Source organism: Centroberyx affinis, unplaced genomic scaffold (genome assembly GCF_046629955.1).
Source record: "Centroberyx affinis isolate AG114_WGS23_722 - 3 ecotype Tasmania unplaced genomic scaffold, CSIRO-AGI_Caff_v1 ptg000889l_1, whole genome shotgun sequence".
Classification (NCBI taxonomy): domain Eukaryota; kingdom Metazoa; phylum Chordata; class Actinopteri; order Beryciformes; family Berycidae; genus Centroberyx; species Centroberyx affinis.
In genome coordinates, this window is record NW_027279478.1 from 1 (window position 1) to 25,326 (window position 25,326).

Genomic DNA, 25,326 nt, shown 5'->3' on the forward strand with positions numbered 1-25,326 from the left:
AGAGAAAGCAAATATGTGTATGTAGGTATCTATGTGTATCCGTATGTGTGTATGTATGTGTGTGTCTGTGTGTGTGTGTGTGTGTGAAGGACAAACAGCTCTACCTGCCACTGTCAAACAGATGACACAGCCCTCCAGGTGTGACTGAAACACACACACACACACACACACACACACACACACACACACACACACACACACACACACACACACACACACACACACACACACAGCCCCCCAGGTGTGTCTCGCTACCAGAAGGTGTGACAGGTTGAGGCAGACAGGATAGATGGATGGATAGAGGAGAAAATGAATGGGAGCATAGCTAAGGAAGAGGGATGAGCGTTATCCAAACTTAACAAGCACAGGTTCTGTACAGTCTCATGGTGTTTCACTGTACGTCTGCTGCAGCAGCTTCATTAACTTCTGATACACTCCAGCAGCTCTAATAGCAAACACATTATTTATTACAAACCACGGATTGTCCGATACCGCTTTCCCACTGCCAATATTTATTCAGAGTGCTAAACTTTAAGTACCGGAGGATACCAAGTATTGATCTGATCCATTACTGTTACTGAACAATACTAATTAGGATAATTGGTCTGGGGCCACCTGATCAAAACAAAAAAGAAACAATTATGATACAATCCCTTTTTCTCCATCAGGATGATTGAACATCCTTCAATGAATCAGTAAACAGAAAATCAAGTTTATTGGAATTCTGACATGTTACATATAGCTCTTGGTGTCAGATTTTAGCTTTCCCCACCACTGATGCATCGGCTTGGCGTCAACCCAATATCTGATGCCGAGCTTGTCACCAACCACCATAAACCAAGGAGTTCATTTATTGTTATTTTTCCCTCGCAGTAGACCTTCTACTTGTCAAGATTGTACAGTGTAAATTGAGAGAAAGGATGCAGCCAAAAAGTAAATCTGACAGATCACTTTGTAAAATGATGTTGAAACCCATACTGTATCCACTTTTCTATACTGTCCAACATGCTAGAGTAAAGAACACACAAATTGTATGTACATCTAGTGTGTGTGTGTGTGTGTGCGCGTGTGTACCTGTAGATTTTACGCTGAAACAGATCGCACCAGAACATCTTGTTGGTGGAGACGTCTACATCCAGGGCCACAGCGTTCTTCAGCGTGGGAACCACCTGTGTGTACTCGCTCTTCAGCAGGTCGATGCGGCGGATTTCGTGGCGGTTGGTGAACATCAGGTACGGACTCTTTCCTGGTGGAGAGGGGAGGACAGTCGTGTCACACTAATATACATCTTTCTTTAAGACTAACATGACCGCAATACAGTACACTTTTGAAAGGAATATATAATTCTCAACACATTCTCACATCAAAATAGTATTGATTGTGCTAACGATGGGTTATCAGCAATATTGCCAATAACTCATACATTTGTTGACAATGGCACATAAATGGTGCCAAAATCCAATCAAAAACCTATATCCGAAAGATGAACTTACATATGTATTAGATAATATTTGCTAATGAGTATCCCACAGTTACTCCTGTGCCCATGAGAGACAATGTCACACTGACTTCAGTGACATTGACTAGCGGCACTGTTTGATCTAATCTTATATCAATATGTGTAACCTGCAGTCAAACAAAAAACGATTACTTCAATCCAGAAGTCAACAAGAGTCACACCACTTCACTGGAAATCTTTTGTTCCACGAGGGTTTTTGAAGGGTGTCACTGATATTTTAAAAAGGTTATTAAATCAAATCATGTGTGAAAATAATGTTAGCAGCACAGCTACCCTAACCTAATCTCCGGCTATCAAACAAAAAAAAAAATACAACTTTTATGACGAAATGTTCCTTGCATTCCAGTAAGCTTGACTAAATGACAAACCCATTTTCTCCTGGAAGTCTATGTGATTTCTTCCATGTAACCTCTGCCTACTGTTCAGCTTCAGTCAAGGGCAAATATTGGTTCAATGTATTGGCGTTGTATTTGCACACAAGGAACAAAGATGTTGCTTCCTGGATGGCTGGTGGGGTTTGTTTGAGGTTGTATATGAGATTTTCTTCTTGCCAATTTATCATAAACAGAACTGAACAGATACCTGAAATAGTTACCAAGCCTACAAAGGCCTGAACATTAATTAATAATCCAAATTGTAAACTTTTCTGCAATATTTATAACTAAGTGTTTAACCAGGTACATTCAAAAGTTGTAACAATGATGCTGACATACTTGAGCAGTACTGCTAACAGCCCTCATGTTACTATTGTCAGTGCGGATATCAATGGTGGTGTTGAGATACTAACTGTAATTGGCAGCCGGACAGTGGGGTAGAACCATTGTTTTGTAACCTTGATGCATTGATTTATTTTATTTTCTTTTCCTGCTGAGAGGAAACATAACATAAGCTAACTGACAAGTCTTACGGACCTTTGCATCCGTACCATGTAGGTTCTCACAGCATGTATTTTTGATGATGTGAACATAAATAAATCAGCCAAACAGACTTTGAAAAGGAATATATCATTTTGGCACAATATAATACTGCTATTCACATAATTGTGCTGTGCTGAACAGACAGTTGGGCGAGCTGAAAAGGACACATCCATTGAAAGAGTGTGTTTCTTCGGATGTTTCTGTGTGTGTGCATGTGTGTGTGCTGCTGCTGTCTAGAGTAATGAAGCGCACTATGCTGGTAGATAAAGTAGCCCGACAACTAGATATGGCATGCTGCTCTATTTTTAGTGCAACAGTGACTCAAAAGTGTGTTTCTGGGTTCTTTTCCTCAGGTGCGTGTGTGCGTCTCACTGGCACATCAGTTACCTGGGGCTGATGGTGAGCATGACTCAACCATTTGAATCATTCTCACGCTGTATGAAGGTCAGCTACACCTTTAAACTCACTGACTGTTTGACACACTCACTCACACACACATTAACTTCACACACACACACACATGCATGCTCTGATCAGCTGCCTGTAGCGAAATTTGCTCCCAAACCATCTTACCATTATTCCTCAAACTGCCCTCAAATCATTTTCCTTTCATTTGCTCAGCACTATTCTGCCCTAGCTCTCTCTCTCTCTCTCTTTCTCTCCTTCTCTCGCTTTCACACATATACCCACTTTCTAGCTCCTTTCCTTCACCTCCTCTTCTCTCTCCTATCTTTCCTGTCACTCTCCACTCTCAACAGTGCCCAATAAAGCAGAAATGCCACAGAAAAGAATCTAAAGAAGACAAAGTTGAGGTAGAGTTAAAGTCATGGTGCTCTGACCCCTCTTTTGGTATGAAACCACGTACTAGCAAACACACACACACACACACACACACACACACACACACACGTACAGCAACCATGCCTCGATACGTTTCCTCAGCCCCAGTATACCACGGGCTACTGCACAGGGAGAAAATATTATATTTCCACTAGCTGTTGGGATCCAATCATTTTCCTCCGACTACTAGGCTTGTAACCATCAATTTCACCTGCTGTGAGAGAGAGAGAGAGAGAGAGAGAGGGGGAGAGAGAGAGAGAGAGAGAGAGAAAGACAGAAGGGCAGACAGAAAGCAAATAACTGAGTGATAGATGGAGGTAGGGGCATAAAGAGATGGAGAGTAGGAGGGACATAAGTAGGGAAGGAAGAAAGAAGCAAAAGACATCAACAGACAAAGTGACACCAGGGGGAAGAAAGAATGGTGGGAAGACGGATAGGGAAGTGAGAAAGACAGAAAAAAAATGAGAAAGAGTGTAAGAAAGTTCTGAAATGAGGATAATAGGGAAAGAGTGAGATCTCTAACTGCCCTTTCATCAATCCCCCTGCCTCGGTTTTAGAAGACAACATCTCATACTCCTCATCACGGTTGTGACAGCAAAAAAAAAAAAAAAAAAAAACGCTGAGTCACCATTCTCCCCGAGCCACTGCACTGTGAGATGTCATCAAAAAGCGGCGTGTTATCTGTCCCCAGTGGATCCCACCACTGCAACAGTCAGCTTTCTTAACAAGAACACGGTCCCCTAGATATATTTTAATCTGCGCTGCCAACTCAGGCCGGCTCTGCCCTGTCAGCCAATTAAGATAAAGCGTCGAGACGATAAGTACGGGCAGGGGAAATGTCGCCGGGCAGAATAGGAGCATCGATTTGACTCGCGCCAAAGCAGATGTTGTTTTTGTTGCGGGGGGGGGGGGGGGGGGGGGGGGGATGTGAAGCGAGTGGCAAAAAAATGCAACATAAAAGGCACGGAGGTGGACGGGCCGGAAAGGATGCAATTGTGAATATTCCCCAGGCGGAATGCGGATGCTTAGTGACAGCCAGTGTAAATGGACTGACACTGGATGAGGTTATTAGGATGATGTGATGTCTGGAAATAGACACGCGTGTCGAGGCCAGCCGCGCTCGTTAGGGCAAGCGATCCGTGCTATATAACGATGAAGAGATGCCGCAGCCATAAACTTTCTGTCAACTATAGAAGTTACTGTCAAACTTCTGTCAAATGTCAGAAAGTCGCCCCACTTTACTAGCATTCCCCGTGACAAAGACAGTTATATAATGCGTCATTATCCCTGAGGTGGAAGGCCAATGCCTCCATGAGAAACAGTTACTTTTTCTACTATTAAAAATCCTGCATGAAAAACCTTCAATTTAGCATTCCTCTACCTTTGTCTACCTTTATTTTCAAAGCTGTGTTGTTCAAAGACTTGGCCAAAAGTTGGACCATGGCAAGATCCTCAAATTATCTTGGAGAATAGATGATAACTATTTAATTCTAATTTGGTATAATACAACTAGTTATCCTGAAATAGCATACCCATTTCCCTACAGGCAGACAGGCTAGTCCATTAAAAGCCTAAAACAGCAACAGAAAAAACTTTATTGGATGAGATTTGACAGTATTCCACGAAATCTCGTGTCCCACGGAAAAAAAACCTCTTTTGACAATAGGGGAAAAGTTTGACTGCTGTTTTAAGCCCGTTCTGAAATGTGTGTGTGCTCAAACTGTCAAACGGGTGGCGAAAAAGTGCTCCTGGCAGTGTGGTCGGCGCTTGCAGTGTACTGTAGATGAGAGAGACAGAGAACAAGAAACAAGAGCGAGACAGAGAGCAAGAGTTTGGTCCACAGGCAGTTTTGCAAAAATTTTCCACTGCATCGCTGTGACGTGGGCGTCCTGCTTGGATCAACCCCTTTATGTACAGGCTGTGTACCTGCACTGTATTCCCGCTGTACTGTCACATCTCCCTCATCCCTATCCTCACACTGCTCTCTGCGACTGTCACAAATATTTACTTGACTGCCTGAGAAGGACTGCCCACTATATTTGAAAAAAGATCAGTGTTGTCGTATAAAATGCTGCATCCTCGTCGTTTTGTAGCAGTGGTGGTTGGGGCTCTTTTAGATTTTATTTTCCATGTCCACCCCAGTTTTCATGGCAGTGTTTTTAGTGCCGGTTGCAGCACTAAAACTGCTTTTATTTGGTCACTTTATGACAATAAAAAATCCCATTTTGTCTAGCAGTGGTGGTCACTCTCTTTGTGCGCTGACCCATCGACAGTGGTGAATAATAATAATAATAGTAGGGAATATAACAATATGAAAGTATGAAAGTATGTCCTCATCCAACTATAAGAAAAGAAAAGAAAAATAACAGGTTTGTCTGTGCAAATGCTGAGTTCAACACAGCAAAGTTAAATATTCTGATATATATATAGAGATAGAGAGAGAGAGAGAGAGAGAGAGAGAGAGAGAGAGAGAGAGAGAGAGAGAGAGAGATATCCCTCCATCCCTCTCATACATAAACTCCCACTCTCTCTCTCTCTCTCTCTCACACACACACACACACACACACACACAAACATTAATAACTCAAGTTGACGACTCAGTGAGCGGCATCACACCCATAAAGGTGTAAACAGAAAAACAATGAATGCAATTAGTGTAGAGCAAGGCTTTCTTCAGGGGACTTAATGTACGCTCCAATGTACTAATACAACCCCATCCCCCACCCTCCACACACACACACACACACTCACACACACACGTACACACACAAGCGTACACAAACAAACACCAGCTAAGGAGAGTGAACGCAATGTGACTCCAACTTGGGACTTTGCTTTTAATTAGAGTCGCTAGCATAATCATTGTACATTACTCTGAAATTAATCTGCAGAGCCTGAAACCACGCGGGTGCTGAGATTAGAATGGAATGCACATACTTGGGGAGAAAAGCACGGACCATATTTCCACTCAGCTCCGAGTATCTCCTCTGACAAAGTGTGCACTCACTCCAAAGGTTATCGAAGTCAGGCAATTATCGCTAACAAGTAGCGAACGCGGGTAGGAAACACACAAATAACGGACCTATATTTGGACTTTGAATGTGTCTTCAGGAGTCAAGCTGAGGGCGAAGTGATGGCATTGTGTTTTGTTGTGTTCCTCCGAGATGGAACCACAAATTAAAGGCCTGGCATTCTGTAGCCTGACGTGCAATATGTGCAAATAACATTGTCACTCCGCGTGTCACATCTCATCTCGGAGCACGACATTCATCCCGGCCAGCGGGTCGCAGGGGAATTGTGTGTATTTGTGTGTGACTGTTGAAGTGACTCCTCCAGAATAATTGCATGTGCATTGGTGTGTCCAGAAACTTGTGCTAGAAAGTGTGTGTGTGTGTGTGTGTAGGGGGCATGCATGTGTATGATTGGCTATACAGTATATGTGTGTGTGTGTGTGTGTGTGTGTGTGTATAAATGAGTTCAGGGGCAAACGCAACTTCATTAAATCCACATTACCTCAGCTTCACAAAGCAGGCGCCTCGGTATTTATGGTCCCATCCCATTCCGTGCCTCTGAATAAATAAACCCCGGCATAAATAATAATCACCTCTGTCACTTTGTCCCTCGCTCTCTATCTGTCTCTCGCGGTCCGCTATAACATGAGCCGCAATCAACGGTATGGACGCAACTCTCCATCACTTCAACAAGCACAACGCTATTCATATAGCCCATCCATCCATCCACGCATCCCATCCATCTCTCTCTCCCTATCTCCTCTCCTCTCCCAGCTCATCCTCCCCTCTAATAAATGCCTTAGCCTCTGACAAGGGCTATTTGCTCTGTCTCACAGTAATAAAGATTCACACGGAGAGACATGAAGCAATCAATGGTGGTTTTTACGCCACTTAGCTTAAGAGTGGAGGCCCGTTCCCCGCTTTAAGCGATCTCATTACCACACCAGTTTACCCTGTAATGACTTAACCTAAGACTGATGGTGCTAATCACTAAAAAACACTCTTTTCTCCCTCTTGTCCCGCAGAAAAAGTTAATTTGCTGTGTAACTCAATCGGTTAAGGGTTCCATTCCCAGTGCAGGTCAAGGGTTAGAGCAAGGAAGTAATACTGCCAGGGTTAGTGGTTCTATTCCCTGTAGAACTTGACAGGTAAAGCATTGCACTGATACTACAATAATTAGGGGTTACTTTCCCTGTGTGGCTCAATGGGTGACTGAGAAATCTGAACTTCACTACCTAGATATCTTATAGAAATAGCTTGTTTTTCACTCTAAAATTTTGATTTGTCACTTTCTGTGGATGGAGAAGTGTCCATACCTGACACCAGAATTTCATCTGGGCAAATAAGGCGAATCTACAGCATCTCAGTTAGTGAGGATGGGACGCTCTTCTGTATTGCGGCAGCACTCTGTGATTCAGGCTGATAAGACGGGTGTAGTTTTCCACACAAATCGTGCCTAGTGCAGCTTTCATATAGCTCAAGGCATCGCTGGAGAAAAGAGATTTGATTTCCATTCATGCCGTTGCTTAGAGTGTTTACCCCGGGCAACGAGGGGCACAAACCCCGGCTATGTCCTACAGTGACCCGACAACCTTTTCCTTCCCCCCCCGCCCCGACACCCTTCCCCGGCCTCTCCGGGGAGGCGGAGGCAGCTGACGGCAAACTTTTCATTAGTGAGGACTGCAGAAAAAGATGGCAAATATTTACCTTTGCACAGATTGCTGCGCGGGGCCTGCATACAAAGCGAGCGCCTCCTTTCACAGGGTCCCGCAGTGTGAGAATGGTGTAGGATGTGACTCGGTAGCTAGGGGTGCTGGTATGGGTGAGTAATTGGTGTGTTTGTTGCGTGTGTGTGTGTGTGTGTTTGTGCGTGATAAATGGCTCACCCACGGCCTTGCAGGTCTTAGAGACAGGGTCCATCTCATAGCCTTCGTAGCATTCACACTTGTAATCTCCTTTGTAGTTGATGCAGATCTGACTGCAGGCGTCGGGGTTCTCACACTCATCTATGTCTGGGGGGGAGAAAGACGGCACAAAGACACAAAGATGAGCAAGACTAAACTATGGGGACACAAGCACACACACACACACATACACACTCAGTCATTTCTGTCTGAAGAGGAAGACGGAGATACTACGTAGCGTTTGAAAGAAATAAGAGGTAGACTTCCTGTGCCCAGAATGCTAAGAACATGTTCAGCTATCAGTGTGTGTAACAGGACCGCCTTCCTTTAATGCAGAATTTGGTTCTTGACCCAGTGAACCTGGTTTTGAGTCGATGCATGTAAACGTCATCACAAGGTTAGAATAACCCAGTTAAGCTCATACTCCAATTATGAGAAACCCAGTTAAGAAGCCCGGCTTACTCTGGCATTAGATGGGTTACTGTGGCATGTAAACATCTTCCTCCTTTCACTTTTGCTTTTCACCGTCTGTGCAAACTCAGACTCGCACAGCGGTTTGATCAGATTACTACCGGAATCATTGCTACTTTCCCATGTATTAGAAGTAACCTACTACTGCTCAGCCAAAGCGGGTAGCTGCTGGCTGAACCTTTTCATGCTTTCTTTTTGCCGGCAGACCGTTCTATCTGTGGGTGGGACACAAGCGGTGGGCAGGAATATTCTGCTAACTGGTTTATTCATGGCAACGGGGAGACTCAGAGTACACAGAGCATCAAAGGTGCATGTAAACAGCTTAACCTGGGTAAGACCTTAACCGGAGTATGGCCAACAGTCGGGTTGCTTTGTGCATGTAAACGTAGAAAATGAGAAATAGAGGCTGCAGTAGTGCTGTGAAACCAAGTCTATGCCGGACATGCAGTCTTTGTAATGTGGAATAGAGCGTGAGGAGGGAAGAACAGAAAGGCACAACACTATAGACTGGACCAGTCCAATCTGGTCCAACCCAGACAAGGTGTAATTCTGTATTAGTCATGCTCCTCCGCATTAAAGCAGCAGCACTGTAGCACAACTTTTTTTTTTTTCTTTTACCTCCGCAAGTCTTTTTGTCCAGGAGTTTGTACCCAGAGGGACAGTCACACTCATAACCAATTCTCCGGTCCCTGCAGATGTGGGAACAGCCACCATTGTTGTCTGCACACTCGTTCAGGCCTGCAGAGAGAGGGAGGAAGGGAGGTAGGGAGGGAGGGAGGGAGGGAGGGATGGGGAGAGGAAGAGAGGGATAGAGGGAAGGAAAGAGGGAGAAAGAGGGAGAGAGGAGTTGAATATTGATGAAAACAGCCCCAGCGGGCTATTGGATGGAACTATGCAGCCTGGATAAGACACAAAGAAAGAGAGTTGGACAGGGAGACGAAGCGCCACACATGGTCATAAGTTTGCCGGAGTGTGTGTGTGCATGTGTGTGTGGAAATATTTTTAAATCCTCCTGCCAGTAAATATCTAACCATTTTCTCCTGTCAAATCTCAACTCAGGCATAGACAGCGAGCAAGAGACAGGTAGAAAGAGAGAGAGACAACGGTATGTGTGTGTGTATGTTTATGTGTGCATGTGGGCGTGCATGTGTGTGTGTGTGTGTGTATGTACATAGCCCGTGGGCACAGTCTTGGCGATACCCACATGGAACCAATCCATTCCCCACTGAGGAGCTTGGCCACATGTGCCAGGTGCCACTCTGCTCCCCTTCCCATTGTTACGGAGACGCCTGCCCTCCTTCATCCTCTCGTCTCGTTCTCTCCATTTTCTCTCTTTTTTTTTTTTAGCGCTGCAGATGGTGCTTCCTCTCCATCACCCTTCTCCCTCTGTCCCTTCCTTTCTATATCTGTTTCTATCCCTCCATTTATCCCTCTGTCTTTCAACCACCCTCCGGGGGGGCAGAGAGATTGGCGCAGAAAGCTAAAGCTGGCACTTCATTACCGGTTTACATTAAAGATTTAAGCTACGGGGCTACAGGTACCGCTGTGAGACAGGGAGATTGGGGGCGAGAGAGAGAGGGACAGAGAGAGAGAGAGAGAGAGAGAGAGAGAGAGAGAGAGAGAGAGAGAGAGAGGGGGAGAGGGAAGTGGAGGCTACGATGATGTTACAGGGACGACGTTTTAGTAAAAACAAGGTTGCAATTTTCAGGGCAGCCAGTGTGTTCTATTAGTCATCAACAAGAGAATCAACATACCGTGGTACAAGAAATGCAAAATATGACAACCTCAGATAATTGATTCAATTTTATGTAGCACAAGAGCTACAGACTGAGACCTCGGCAATCTCAGTTGAATGGCTTATAAAACCACACATTATTAAACTTTGACACATCAGCATCCTGCAGAAAACAAACATTCCTATTGATATCCATTCATTTTCTGACATCTTACAGTGCTTTATCAATGGCTCGCCTGGCTCTAGGTTCATGAGTAATGGCATTTCTCCGGGTTGCGGACAACGTCAGCTGTCAATTCTAGTTAAAGAGAAGAGGAGATACAGAGCTGCTGCGGGATGAATACACACAGAATATCATGGTTAACATTAATGAGACGGCTACAGGGCAATCTCATTACAGCGTATATCCATCCACCTCCAGATCAGAGCGGGCTGCAGAGAAGGGCAGCATGTTGACATATCGCTTTATACCCATGTGACTGAAACCGCTCCGTCTGAGAGCCAGGCCATGACTGAAGTGCGCTAGGCATTAATTAGTTAAGTAATTTCGTTGAGTAATTTCGCAGACTACTACTTGTACGTCTGCTTGAGTAGGATTTCACCGGCGCAACAATAATTACTTAAACTGTGATTACATGAGTACATGTTGAGCGAGCCACGTTTAGTGAGATTCTGTTCGCAGGTACTTTCCCTCTACCGCCTCCAACTGTTTTTGCGGCTGGATCGCGTTGCTTGTGATGTGAGAGCCGTGACTGAAGCGCGGTAAGTGGTAATTATCTATGGTGTGTAGGTAATCCGTGTGGTGCTTTATGGGTAACGTAGTCCGGTCACGTTCTCCCGGCAAAGAACGCACTAGAGGGCAGAGTCGGCTGGCTCTTTGATCATAACAAGACAGCTGAGAATTGTCCTGATTTACCCTGCCTTGATCAAATGAAGCTCCTATTACTAAGAGGAGTGACCACCCGCATCTGAAGTAGCAGCCGACGCACGTGGGTGTGTGTGTGTGTGTATCAGTGCTATTGTACGACCATGTGTGTACATACTTTCCTGTGTGTGCCTGAGGTAGTGAAACAGCTAATGAGCATACATGCACGTTTGTGTGTGAGAGAGAGAGAGAGGGAGAGAGAGGGAGAGAGAGAGAGAGAGAGAGAGAGATATCCTCTTACCACACTCCTTCATGGGTTCGTCAGACCAGTCCTTGCAGTCTTTCACGTTGTCACACACCTTGCTGCTGTCGATGCACTCTCCATTCTTACAGCGGAACTTTCTTGGCCCGTCGCACTTTGTAGCTGCGATGAGCACACAACAGTATAACACACAATACGGTTTCCAGTTATAAATTATTATTATTTACTTACTGCTCTGAACGCACAGACGCACACACAGTGGGATTGAAAAACATTGTCACCCACATAAGAGTATACAGTATGCGTAAATGTAGTCTTACATGAAACTTTCTCTCTGCCTGTCTTTCTTGTATGTGTGTATCTCTTTCACACACACACACACACACACACACACACACACACACACACACACACACACAATCCCAAGCCTTTTTGGCGGCTATGTTTCTGAAAAGTGAGGTATTGATTTCAGGTTCACAGCTGCACTTCAAAGCAGTGGCTCCAAGATAAAGCTCATAGTCAGCACGACTGATGGTGACCTTGAGCCTTTTCTGTGTGCCACAATACATACAGGCAGGGTGATGGGCATGTTCTGAGAGAGGAAAAAAACAAAAACAAAACAAAGAACACACTCACCAAGTGTAAAGTAACCCACTAGAAAGACGAGCACAAAAGGCAATAAAAAAAAATAACAAAGGGGAGCGGGCTACATATAAAATTCATACAGAAGAGGGTTTGAACTGCAGGGGGGCCGGGGGCAGCTGAGCTCCCTCTAAAGAAACCTCAGCTCCCCTGAAACCAATAAAAATTTAAATTTGGGAAGGGGGGAGGTGGTATGTAGCAGATATTCTGTATATATCTTAATGTGTACAACAACCTAACTGATCTACACTATGTGTTTTCGGTGTGTGCCATCAAGCTCTCATTCATCTTTCTCCAAACACACACACACACACAAACATACACAGAGAAGACAAAAGAGATTATGAACAATCCTTGTGTGTGCCCACAGAGATTTAAGGTGGATACATACTAAGAATATTTGAATATGGTACAATATTTAATTAATCCCTCTCCCCAGTGCTTCTGATACATGAAGTCTAGAGTGTATTGGAAGCGTTTTTTTTTATGTGAAATCAAGCTTGAGAAGGCTGAAATTGGACCAAAGAAAACCCATGGAGAATATCACTGGCTGTTCACACAGGGCTAAGGTTTAAATAACTGTTTTTCTTAGCAGTAGAATATGGAGTACAATATAATTTTACAGCAACATACTGATGAAAAAATCCTAAAGGTCATATCTTTCATCAGCTGCGTTGTCTGAATAAATAGGGATTTCTGTACTGTTGAAACAGACGTTGTGCTGTGAGGACACTCTGTTTACACGTTACACTGCTTGGTATCATTCATTCATCTGTTAAGTCATTTATCTATTTGTCTATCTATTTGATAATCAGTTGAACATTTCTTACCGTTGACACAGCCAGCTTCGTCGCTGTAGTCCGGACAGTCATGGACTTTGTTGCACTGTTTGGTGCCGTGGATACAGGAGCCATCGCCACACTGGAACTCATCAGGTCGGCACGTAAGCAGGGCTGGAAGACACACACACACACACACACACACACACACGCATATTAGAATTAGCTGGCTTATTACATAAATGCTGCTGTCACAGTGTTATTTGCCCACACACATACAGTTATGGATGGATACATGGAAAGACAGAGCCTCAAAACACATATACAGAGTATAGTCAAATATACACGCGGTCATAGACGCAGAAACACACACACACACACACACACACGGTTGTATTACTATGCTTCCATGCCTTCCATTGACTACATTCATTCCTTAAGCTCTAACCTCACCATTACATGCCTAAACTTAACCCTTACCACCTAATCCTAATTCTACCCAAAGTCCTAACCCCAAACTAACCCCTTGTAGAAATGTGGACTGGCACACACACACACAAAGTGACAGACATACACATTTTCCAGAGAGTAATTTTCTCTGTGACAGAATCACAGGTTAAATCTTCAGAGCTAGAGAAAGAGGAATGATGCGCTAGATAAACAGCTGCTCTGTGTGTGTGTGTGTGATTGCTTATGTGTGTGTGTGTGTACGTGCTTGCATGTGGTGTGTGCATGTGTGCATGCTTCTGTAAGTGTGTTTGTTTCCCTGATCAGGCCAACTTGGAGTGCATTCCAATCCAGCAGTAATCAGTCATACACAACTCTTGCCGGTGCCGAAAAAGCCCCGATGGAAATGAAAAAAACAGGCAGATATTCCCTCACTGTCTGAGGAAAACACACATCCAGTGACCTACTGTGTATGTGCGTGTTTGTGTGTGTGTGCGCGCGTTTGTTTGTGCTTGCTCTAGCGGTGGGGGGCAGGTTTATTTAACTCATTCGTCTTTTTAACTGGCTACTTAATTATTCATGTGTTGTGTTTTGGACTGGCTCTGCCAAGGGAAGGGAGGCAGACATGATCAATGGCTATGGGGCTGGGAAAAATGCATCGCACACAATCACTGTATCGGGAGATATGGCATAAAACACAGTCACACACACTCTCACACACAATTGAGCACTCATACACCTGTAGAAACGTACAGAGATAGACCCTGAAACACACATACACTCTATAGACACACAACCAGACTGGCGCACATACACATGCACACACTCAAACACACACACACATACGTAGATTTAGAAAGCTTTCCCATACTCAAACAAAGAAACAAAGACAAACGCATGGTAATGCTAAAATCAGTGAAGGGAGGAAGACATAATCCTGCACCATCACAAAATGTGCTGATTGTATCAGCCAAATGATTGGGATCTGAGCTCAGCTAATTATGATAAATCCCCAGGATGAATAGTAATAATACCGCATCGCCATCTGCAGCAATGTTGGCAGGAGGAGGAGGGGAGGGGAGAACAAACTAGAGATATGATTTGACCATTTCTCATTTACATTAACCTCCTGTCACCCCTCCCCCAGTCACTTGTCTCAGCATATCTGTGAACTAACACGAGATTATTGAGACAGATGTTTCAAATAAGATGGGAGATAATAACCGGCGATGGGTGTGTGGGAATGAGCGCGGCTCGGCGGAATGGGGAACGAGGAGAGAACAAGCTGGAGATACGGAATGATTTGAACATTTCTCATTTACATTAACCTCCTGTCCCTCCCTAAGCTCTGCTCTCTCATTTACATCACACAGACGTCTCACACGTTACATCTTGTAAACCTCCAACCACCCACCATCAACTGCAATCTGACAAGCATGCAGATACACACGTACACCCAGCTCTGCTCCCATCACATCTGTGAACTAACAAGATTATTGAGACAGATGATTCTGATGGTACCTGTGCAACCACTTCCTTTTGCGTCATCGCTTGTGAGCTGGGTGTGTTCTTGAGTCAACATAACATTATTTGTTTATGTTTTGTGTTTTAGCATTTTATTAATTCCGTTATCCCCAAATGAAATCCATAATTATAAGTCTGGAAACTGTAATCTTGAAATTATGCTTCACTATAGCTAGCAAGTGGCTACAGCTGTTTGGGTGTGATGGGATAGGTATGCTAGCAAGCTAACGCTACTTGTTTAGCCTACCTGAGCTAAAGCTAGCAGCTGAAATATTTGAGGCTACTTTCACTGTCACTGTCACTTTCCTCCATACAGTACATTGTTTTTGTCACAATCTTTATAAGGTGTCTTTCATCTTCCAAAGACGAAGTGGAACTAGGAACAATAATTCACTGACCGAGAGAATTTGAGAGCTGTATTTGCTGCCTGAAAGGTTCTCGTCCCTCGACCACCGTGCTCATTCCCTTTTTTCCGTTTTTGCTCCTCACATCGCAAACCTGGTTCATGTCAAAACCTATCCAGTCATGCTGTGCGCACCCAGCTTCTCATAGACAACGAATGGAGCCGAACTGTTCACCTCATGAAATCATGTCTGATGTGCAACTGCTGTAATAACCGGGAGATGGGAGGCACACATTAAGATGTAGGAAGGGGTTTTGGAGGTAAATATTATGTGGGCAAAAGACTATGCATTGTAATGGCTTGCTTGTGTCGTCGTGAGTATCGCCGTTCCCCTTTAAAACAAGCGCTTCATTATTTTGTCACACTAGAGAGTCATTAAGTATTGTAACGACTATGACGATGTAATCATTTCAGCCCTGGTGCTGTGAGTGCTTGTGTCTGTTTGTGCCTGCGTGTGTGTGTGTGTGTGTGTGTGTGTGTGTGTGTGTGCATGGTTTCATGTGTGCATGTGTCTTGTCGTATGTGTGAGTCTGCTGTCATCTCCCTGAGTGGTGAGTGGGAGTGTGAAAAGGAGACCAGATGGGGGTCTCGACGAAGGACCCTCACCTCCCACTCACACACAAAAACGCGCACAAGCACACACACACACACACACACACACACATAAAAAAAAAAAACACCGTCAAAGACACACTCAAGGGTTCTCATACTGCTTCTAGAGATCACACGGTTGCATGGCAACACACACGTTGATCATCCTGGTGATTTCAGCATTGATCTTCCTTCAATCATTTGGCGGCACAACAAGATTTGATTTGCTTTGTTCTTAGTACACGACATGTCAGTCTTTCAACTATATTCCTTTCAGCAGTGGTGGGCCACAAAAATAGGCATTGCTAAAGTCAAGTAATAATAATAATAATAATAATAATGAAAACAAATAGAGCCCAACTCTTCAACACCCGTGAAACACAAACAAGTACAAGATGAATGTTTAGAATTATTGCTTTTATCGTAATGAAATCCTAAAAATAAGAGCTGATTTTTTGCTAATCACTGCACCAGGACCAATACTGGGCTATAAAACTGAGGAACGGAAAACATAAAACAAAATTACCTCCCAACCACCCTCAGCCACAACTGCCACAAACAAAATACACAGGCAACACTGGTACACACACATACACACAAAAACACAGAATCCACATGCTCAAGCACATGCCCACAAAGTCAAACACAATTCTAATCAGTTCTGCACATTTAAAAACAATCACTAACACACAAAGTATGAAGTTACATTCACAGCATTTTGCTCTATATGCATGAAACATCTTACAAATGCACAAATTCATGCACTGACAATCCCAGACATATGAATCATCATCATCCAACCATCTAGATTTCTGTGATGAACAGTTTATATCCATTTGTCCATTCACGCATTCTTGTATCTATATATGGCCAGTAAACAGTTGTAAACTGGATTACGTTACCAAGTATGGAATGCATCTACACGGATAGAACGCTGAAAAAGGGAAACAACATTGTGGGTGACCAGAGGCACCCCCTTGCCTCCTCATTTGAATTGTTGCCATCTGGGCAACAATATTGCCCCCCTCTATTCACTAAAAATAGATCCAAGTTTTCATTTGTTCCACAAGCCATTCAATTGTTAAACAGGTAATGCACCAGCACCTTATCCCCCATGCACTTTGGCCACTCCTTCCTGGTCACAAAAGATGTCCAGCTGGTCTGGCCCGTCCCCCCCCTCCTGGTATGTGTATGGGTATATGTACGAGTATGTCTATTATGTCTACGAGTATGTCTATTGATGACTTTGTATGTCTATTGATGACTTTGTATGTCTATTGATGACTTTGTATGTCTATTGATGACTTTGTATGTCTATTGATGACTTTGTATGTCTATTGGTGACTATTATGATATGGGTATGTTCGAGTATGTCTACTGGTGACTTTGTGATGTTGTGATGAAATGCCTTGTGATTTTGCTGCAAACCAATTTCCCCACAGGGACAAATAAAAGTATCTATCTATCTATCTATCTGTCTGTCTGTCTGTCTGTCTGTCTGTCTGTCTGTCTGTCTGTCTATCTATCTACCTATCTATCTATCTATCGATGTATCTATACCCTTGCTTCCATTAACACCCCATTCAGTTACACAACCATTCACTCACTAACATATCCACCCATCCGTCAACCCGTCTACGTATATATCCGCAATCGACTTACGACAGTTTGCCTCGTCGGATTTGTCTTTGCAGTCCGCGTCTCCGTCGCACTTCCAGTTCATGTGGACGCACTCCCCGCTCCCGCACTGGAACTCGCCGGCCGGGCAGCGGGGCTTCTGGGGCTCCGTCCGCCGGCTGCAGCGCTCCATGGACTCGTCCGACTTGTCCTTGCAGTCCGGGTCGCCGTCGCAGCTCCACAGCGCGGGGATGCACTCCGAGTCGTTGCAGCGGAACTCGTGCTGGCCGCAGGTCGGGGCCGAGCACTTCTCCTCGTCGCTGGCGTCGCCGCAGTCGTCGTCGCCGTCGCACACGAAGATGGGCGCCACGCACTTCCCGTTGCGGCACTGGAAGTCCTTGGCGGGGCAGGCCTTGGCATCTGCGGAGAGGGGGGAGGAAAGGGATGATAGGGTAAAAAGGTGAACATCTTGGGACACTGTTACTCAACACGATAGCTAGTTCAGCCTATGGCATGGCCCTAGTGCTTAAGGAGACTGTCCTACAACGAGGGACTCGGGTCAAAGCCCTTTTGGCAAACATCCACCCTGCTGAAGTGTCCCGGAGCAAGACACTGAATCCCTGCAGCTCCAGTTCTGTAATTGGTCCTGTGCTCTAGTTTCGCTGGAGGGCAGGCAAGCAAAAAGAGAATGTTTCCTTCTTTCCGTCCGCCTTACTACTATTATTATTATCACGGGACATCTTTTGCGAATGGGGAGAATATAGAGAATTAAAAATCAGCCGTTAACTGAAGCATACGTCCATCGGAGCCCCCTTCTGTGGCAGTCTTTAGCGTACGTGGGAGTAGATGAGAGAACATTTGAGTTGGAGCATGGATACAGTTAACTTATCGCCGCATATATTCCAACTCCTCCGGGGAGCAGGCTCTGGAGACGGGAAGAAACATACAGAGCTAGTGTTAAAATTTTGAGTTAATGAACAGAAGCCGATATTCCAACTCCTCCTCCCTGCTCTTGGGCTTTGCGTGTCTGGCAAGAGGCGAAGACAGAGAGTTTTGATGTAAAATGCCTGTGAACCGTTGGATCGGGCATGGTGCTGAAAAGCAACATCACAGATCGGGTACTTGGTTCTGACGTTCGCATCTTTGGGAGAGAGTTGCTCACAAGTATTGACTGAACTGCCCTAACCCAGAAGAGTATTATTGGGAAATTCAGTGGTATTATCCTTTAAATCACGCATTCTTTGGAACTCTGGCAGAGTAAAGTTTAGCAGGGGGGAAGAACACAGAAACAGAAATGGAATACAGCAACTGTTAAAATATCGAGGGATGAACACCAAAGAACGGAACAGTGAGACTCGCCTCATGGGAAAAGCACACACTATGCATTATTCAAGAAAAATAAACACTGTCTCCACCGCGTCCACAAAATCTCAACTCAACAGACTTTATTCTATGGCTGCAACTGTTATTAACACTGGAACACACTAGACAAACAAGGGACCACAATATTACAACCACAATATTCAGCACAAGGTCGAGAACATATGTGCAGAAGTAGAGTATGTAGAAGCAGATGTGTTATGAGCAGAGTTGGGACAGATGCAGGTGCCTGCTGTAGACCAGACCCCCCATCCACCTTTCAGGCAGAATGGCTTCATGCCATGCTAAAGACACCTGGCTCTATCTCCGTAGCCCATGTGTGTATGTGTGAATATTTGCACCTGTGTAGCCTACCTGTTGGGATACTTGCTAGCTTTTTATTCCATTTCCATTTTGAGTGAGTGTGTGTGTGTGTGTGTGTGTGTGTGTGTGTGCTTTTTACTTGCAAATTGCCTCCTTCCTCTCTGCCATATCCCAGCAGTGACATTATCAAATTCCAGCCAGCTTCAACAAATCACTGATTCGAGCATTCCGCTTTAAAAAAAAAAAAAGCGGGCCACACTTGTCCTTTGGTGTACCTCTCTTCTCTGGGCGAGCGATGTAACCACTTCACTCTCTCTCTCTTTTACCCGCCCACACAGTGCACCGAGGGGACTCATTATGATAATAGGCTATTGGATTCCCTGCTAGCTATTACTGCTAGCATGCTAATCATCCCCACTCAGATCTAACTAATTTAATTAACATGAGCACATAAACAACATCAACACCATCCCAACAGAAGCTCAGGTGGTTCGGAGGTCATGTGAGGTGTTTGTGCAAACAGATAGTTGGGCCAAGCGATAAAGTGATTACTTAAAAAAAACAAAAAACATTCTGTACAAACTACAAGGTTTTACGAGGTTTTTTGCTCGTTGAATAATGTAAACTTATGTTTCGCTTTATCCCAGTGGATGATAATCATGTCTTGCTAGAGTAAACTGGCTGGCTTTGTTGTTTTCCTTTCTAAACTGCTCGGTCTTAAAGCACAAAGCTTGGTCAACCATGGTTATGTTGGCAGTTAACAGTGAGGACGGGATATGAAGCTTCTTATTCTGGTTCCCAATGGGATACTAAGCTACAATAGAGACAGTTAAGTCTCAATAGCCTTACTTCCACTACAGGGACAGACAGGTGCTTCACATAATTCGTGTCTCAGGGATAAAAACAATTTCAGCTACTTGAACTTGAAATTCGCAGGAGGACAGGAGCACATGCTGTAAGCCATGAGCACAAAACACAGCTACAAAGAGTACAAAGAAGCTTGGGATGGATATACGTATGTCTAGACTGTATCACATAGTCCTTTCTAACTTTTGTTTTCTTTTTCCTATCACTGGATCCCTTCATCCATGTTTCACCTCAACGTAGCTTTCTCCTTTATCTCTGCCACTCTGACAAATGCAAAGGGAGGAACCTGATCAATACGGATAAACAGAGTAGAGAACCAAAGGCTTAATTTACAAAGGGGTAATAAACTACATTTCTCTCCAATAGTTGTGCAGTACTTTGGAGTTTGTATTCATATACAAGTTGTAATGTTTTCTGCATATTAAATAGCCTGAACACTGGTGTTTTTCAACATACTAGCAGATGCGATTTGATATTTAAGCAATCAAATATCTTCTGTGGGAAATAAAGGAGAAAAAGCAAGGGGATCTGAGGCATTTTCAAACCAGAGTCAACTTCCCCAAATTATTAAATATTATTAAAGGTGCACCAAGTGTAGTATTTAAAAAAAAAATCACTATATTATTGTCAAATAAATTGATTCCTTGGTATAATTACCATAAACAAATAGACCATGGTCAAGAGCCTCTATCTGACGCCAGTGGTATTGCTACTGTTCAAAATTTAGATCACATTTCCCGTAACTACCTGGTTTCCAGTCGCAAAGAGGATGTTGCCTCTTGCCCCTCTCCCCCTACCTAGTGTTGCTCTGTGTGTTTGTTTTCTTTTTGTCTTTACTGAAGGAGATAAACATGTTGGAAGTGATTTTTCCGTCGACCTTCCTCTCGTTCCATCATCTGTTACTGACAGAAAAGCGTATATAAAGCGTATGTAAAGCGATCCAGCAGATTTCCCGTGAAATCCGACCTGGTGTCACACAATGTAAAATACAGTGTAGAGGCCGGTAGAAGCTGCCAATCTTTTCAGTGATGGTCTTGTTTGTTTACGATAATTAATATAGTAATGATTTATTGATGTTAAAATGCAACACGTTGCACCTTTAAGTATTCAAACCTCAACATATAAAGTATTTCTTTGCTGTTTTCCGGGGTGAGTTTCCAAAACGGCTGCAAAAATCCACACAGAACAAAGCGGCACTTCAACTCTGGGCTTCCTCAATCCCTTGATCTTATCACCCAGCTATGTCAAAGCTGACGGACACCAGGAAGACTTTGATCGATCGGACGGACAGGCGGTGCAGACGGTCTCTCGGTTAACACAGGGCCAAAACCAATTCTTAGAAACAGAGGAGAGGTAGATTGGAGAGGAGACAGGCGCTCAGAGAAGCACATGGGGAGACAGATCCATTCACAGATGTGAGAGTAAATGCGTCCGATCACACCCAAAGGAGCCCATCCCAGGAACAGCAGGCGGGCTGATTTAATAGCAGATAAAGCAGAGAGGATAGGTGGTCAGATTTGAGGGGAAACAGATTAGATTTAGTGGCATTACAGTTACAGTTATGGGTAATAGTAATCTATTCGATTCAATTACAGATACTTTTCTTATGTGTTGCATTGAAACATGCTTGAAGGATAAAGATATTTGATAGTGAGATAATGGGTCTACAGACAATCAGAATAATGCTAATCCAACTGCACTCTGCACTCTAAACTGAATAAATAAAAAAAACCCTTTAATGTCACATCCCATAGTATTTAGAAGAAGAGACAGAGAAAAAAAGGATCTGAGAGAAATCAGATTACAGAGCTGGACTGTTAATTAAATACGTCAATCCAATAGATTATTTAACCAATTACAATTTTAAACAGGTAATCAGTAATCTGTAACTGATTACATTTTGGCAGTAACCTTCCCCACCCGTAGCTGATCTGGTTTAAACCAGGGTCAAACCTTTCTCTCCATCCATCCCCAGACCCCCTACTGGACAGCTAATAGATGGAGCAGGGAGATAGGGCACCGCTCATTGACCTTGTACTGAAGGACAATTGAACTCTGCCCAACATACAATAGTCTACAGCAAGCAGGTATAGATGCACACACACACACACACACACACACACACACACACACTCAAATACGCACCGCAAAAGACACATACAGTAAAACACCCTCTATTTGCATTTAGATATGCATGCAAACACATGTACACACAAAAATGCAGAGACACAGACAGTAGATACACACACACACACACACACACACACCTCACTTCAACCTTTCTCTATGAGTCAGTGGGCTTAATGTTTCTGGAGCGTGGAATCCAATCAGACTCTGGTCTAACATGTCAGCCAGTCAGCCGTGGTGTAGGGGCATGCACACATGCGCACAAGTATACACACATATGCACACACACACACACACACACATACGCACACTTGTCAACAAGCCCTAGTTCACCAGGTGCGCTCTCAGAAAAGCAAGCTAGAGATCACAGATCAACTCAAACAACCAGAAATGGAAATAAAAGATTCAGCACACGGCACGCTGTGTTAAAACGCCACATTTAACTAGGAACAGCAGCACACGCTCTCTAAAACCTCACATTCCGCTTCTAACAGACAGCGACACCTGAAGCCTTTTTAGCGGAGAGTTGGGTTAATGGGCCGTATAGCAGACAAACAACATGTTCATCTACTCTATGGAATATCAATATGTATGCCTTATCTTCCAAACCAGAGCATCAATAAAAAAACAAATCCGTGTTGAGTCGACCATGTCTTGTTCTGTCCGACATACACGGGTAATCGCATACAAATCACCATCTATATTCATGAGGATGGATGGGGGAGGCAAAACTTAAAATTTCGAAAGGGGAGGCACACCCGTATGAAAAAAAATCTATGTTTAATTATTCTATATTTATTAAAGAGCCAGCCCAAACCGCATCCTAAGATTCAGTGTGTGTTTTCGTTTTCACCCAGTGCCTCGAAAACCAATTTTCACATGGTGTGGAGCGGCAGGCTGAGGTGTATACTTCCGATATTGCTGGTTTGAGGCTAACTCATGACCTGTGTTGCAGGACCTGTATCTCTCCCCCCTCCAATTCTCCCTGCCAATCTCCACTGCAAACTATCTAATAAAGCTGAAATCCCCATCCCCCCTCCAAAAAAAACACAGAATTTTTCAGCTCTTGGAATAGTGTGCTGAGGTTCATGCCATGTACTCAAATCATAGTGGTTTTGAATCCAGCTCACAAACCATATCTCATCCTCGATTTGCTGCATGCTACCTGAGGAAAAGCTTAAATCTGCTCTAAGCAAGAATTTTATATCAAATACACCTGTCTTTTCAGTCTAAATCACAAAGTTGGAATGCAACAGAGAAGAGCATCCATTCTCCCTATTTGCCCAAATTATTATTATTTTTCTGGTGTTGGGTGTTGTCACTGGTTGGAAATCACAGGAGGTGACGAATTGAAGCCGAAGAGTGAAACACAAAAGTGTCTCCTAAACAGCAGTGAGTGAGCGCTCCATCCAGAGAAAGCTGGACTCCCCAACTATGGCTGAACCTCTTCACCTCCTGATACGAAGTAGAAGACATTTAGGATGGAGCAGTGCACAGTTTAATGACTTCAAATGACTTCAAAGCCCAGGAATCATTGACATGATTCCTGGGCTTTGAAGTGCTCACAATTCAGATACCTCTTGGTGTCATTTGGGGCTGCCAATGCGCAAATTGCCTAGTGCAGCTTTGAAATGGCATTAAAAACCCTATGAATTAACAGCATAGACCGATGACACCTTGTGACTAAATAAATTCACACTTTTCAGCAACTTCCCTCACACTCCACAGCTCTGCAGCAGTCAAAATCATCTCCCCCGGGGCCGCGTGTATTGAGTCACTGTTTTAAAGACATCGAACTAATGTAGCGTTTGCTGCGAGGCACCATTACCCTTGATATCATTAAAACAGCAGTGCATCAGAGGCAGGAGAGTGTGTGCCAGAGGGGTGCCGTCCCTGCATCTGTAACAAGGCAGATCTATGATGTACGGGTCTACAAACGTCAACCTGCCACTTAGTTTGGGGGCTAAAGACTCACTATGGGGGGAGGAGGAGGACAAGAGGGACGCTAGGAGGGAGAGGGAGCAAGATCATGCTTCTGATGCAACCATGCACATTGTGAACTCCTGACAGGAGGGCCAGAGGGGCCCTGAGTGTGTGTGTGTGTGTGTGTGTGTGTGTGTGTGTGTGTGTGTGTGGATAGACATAGACAACTTGACATGCAGTCCCTCTCCGGGGGTCTCACAGTGTGTTTATCAGTACTTTGGCTACATTAGGCCTTTGAAGCTTAGGCAGGAGAGCATGGAGGCACACACACACACACACACACACACACACACACACACTTATGGACACCAGACAGGAGCAGACAGGCAGGCCCTAAGCCCTCAGTTCGTTGACTTGCCGTAACATAAAAGTGATGCTCTTTTCCTAATGGAATAGACGTCGACAGTGAGGAGGGATGAGATTCAGAATAGATTTATCACAAACTGACAAACAGAAACCAGCTTCAGAAGCACACACTTTCCAACAGCAGGGCCAAGTGGGGTTTACCAGGCACAGAGCAGCCAGTACATGTTTAGCACATGGGATGAAAAGCGCTATCTGTATCTTTTTAAACTACAGTCTAACATATAAAATATCTCTTTTGGTTGGAAGATGAAAAAAAAAAAAAACACCCAGAAATGTAGTTTGTGGGAAAAATTAAAATACGTTTGAGTAGTGGAACCCAGGATAATGAGAGTGAAGACAGAGTAGTGTCATTTTACACTGTGTTACATCATTTGTACATCCACTGCAGAAGCGTGAGTGTGTAAAACCTGCTCACTGCTCACACTTAAGTATCACTTGAGGAACAGCATGCAGGATTTTCCTCTGTGAAATCTGCTAACTCCTGCTAATGGAGCAACGCCAAGTCCTTGGGGACGCAAAGTGACGCCTGCTGATATGGTGAGCAGCTCTTTCTCTCTATCTGTCTGTTAACTGTCGTGTTCGCAACCATAGTGGAAGTACAGAAGCTTGAGGGTTACGGTCAGGGGGGATGAGGGGGTGTTATGGCTAATCTTAGGACAAAATATAGGTTCGAACTAGGGCTTGCCAATATGCCAGGTTGGTATTTGGCGTTTTATTAAAAATCGACCAGTCAGTGTCATCCACCTCCGATATGATGGATAGGATGCAGTTTG

General features: G+C 44.1%; 1 protein-coding gene across 1 annotated transcript in view; it reads right to left on the reverse strand.

Moving 5' to 3' along the window:
* Nucleotides 1-1,074: 1,074 nt before the first annotated feature.
* Nucleotides 1,075-25,326, reverse strand: part of LOC139645666 (low-density lipoprotein receptor-related protein 8-like) — a gene marked incomplete at both ends in the record, with an annotated part of 91,369 nt that continues 67,117 nt past the window's right edge. Inside the window, 6 exons of the mRNA XM_071521452.1 lie at nucleotides 1,075-1,246; nucleotides 8,174-8,299; nucleotides 9,281-9,400; nucleotides 11,564-11,686; nucleotides 12,997-13,119; nucleotides 17,573-17,947. Coding sequence (XP_071377553.1) covers nucleotides 1,075-1,246; nucleotides 8,174-8,299; nucleotides 9,281-9,400; nucleotides 11,564-11,686; nucleotides 12,997-13,119; nucleotides 17,573-17,947 — 1,039 coding nt within the window. The remainder of the gene's footprint in view (nucleotides 1,247-8,173; nucleotides 8,300-9,280; nucleotides 9,401-11,563; nucleotides 11,687-12,996; nucleotides 13,120-17,572; nucleotides 17,948-25,326) is intronic.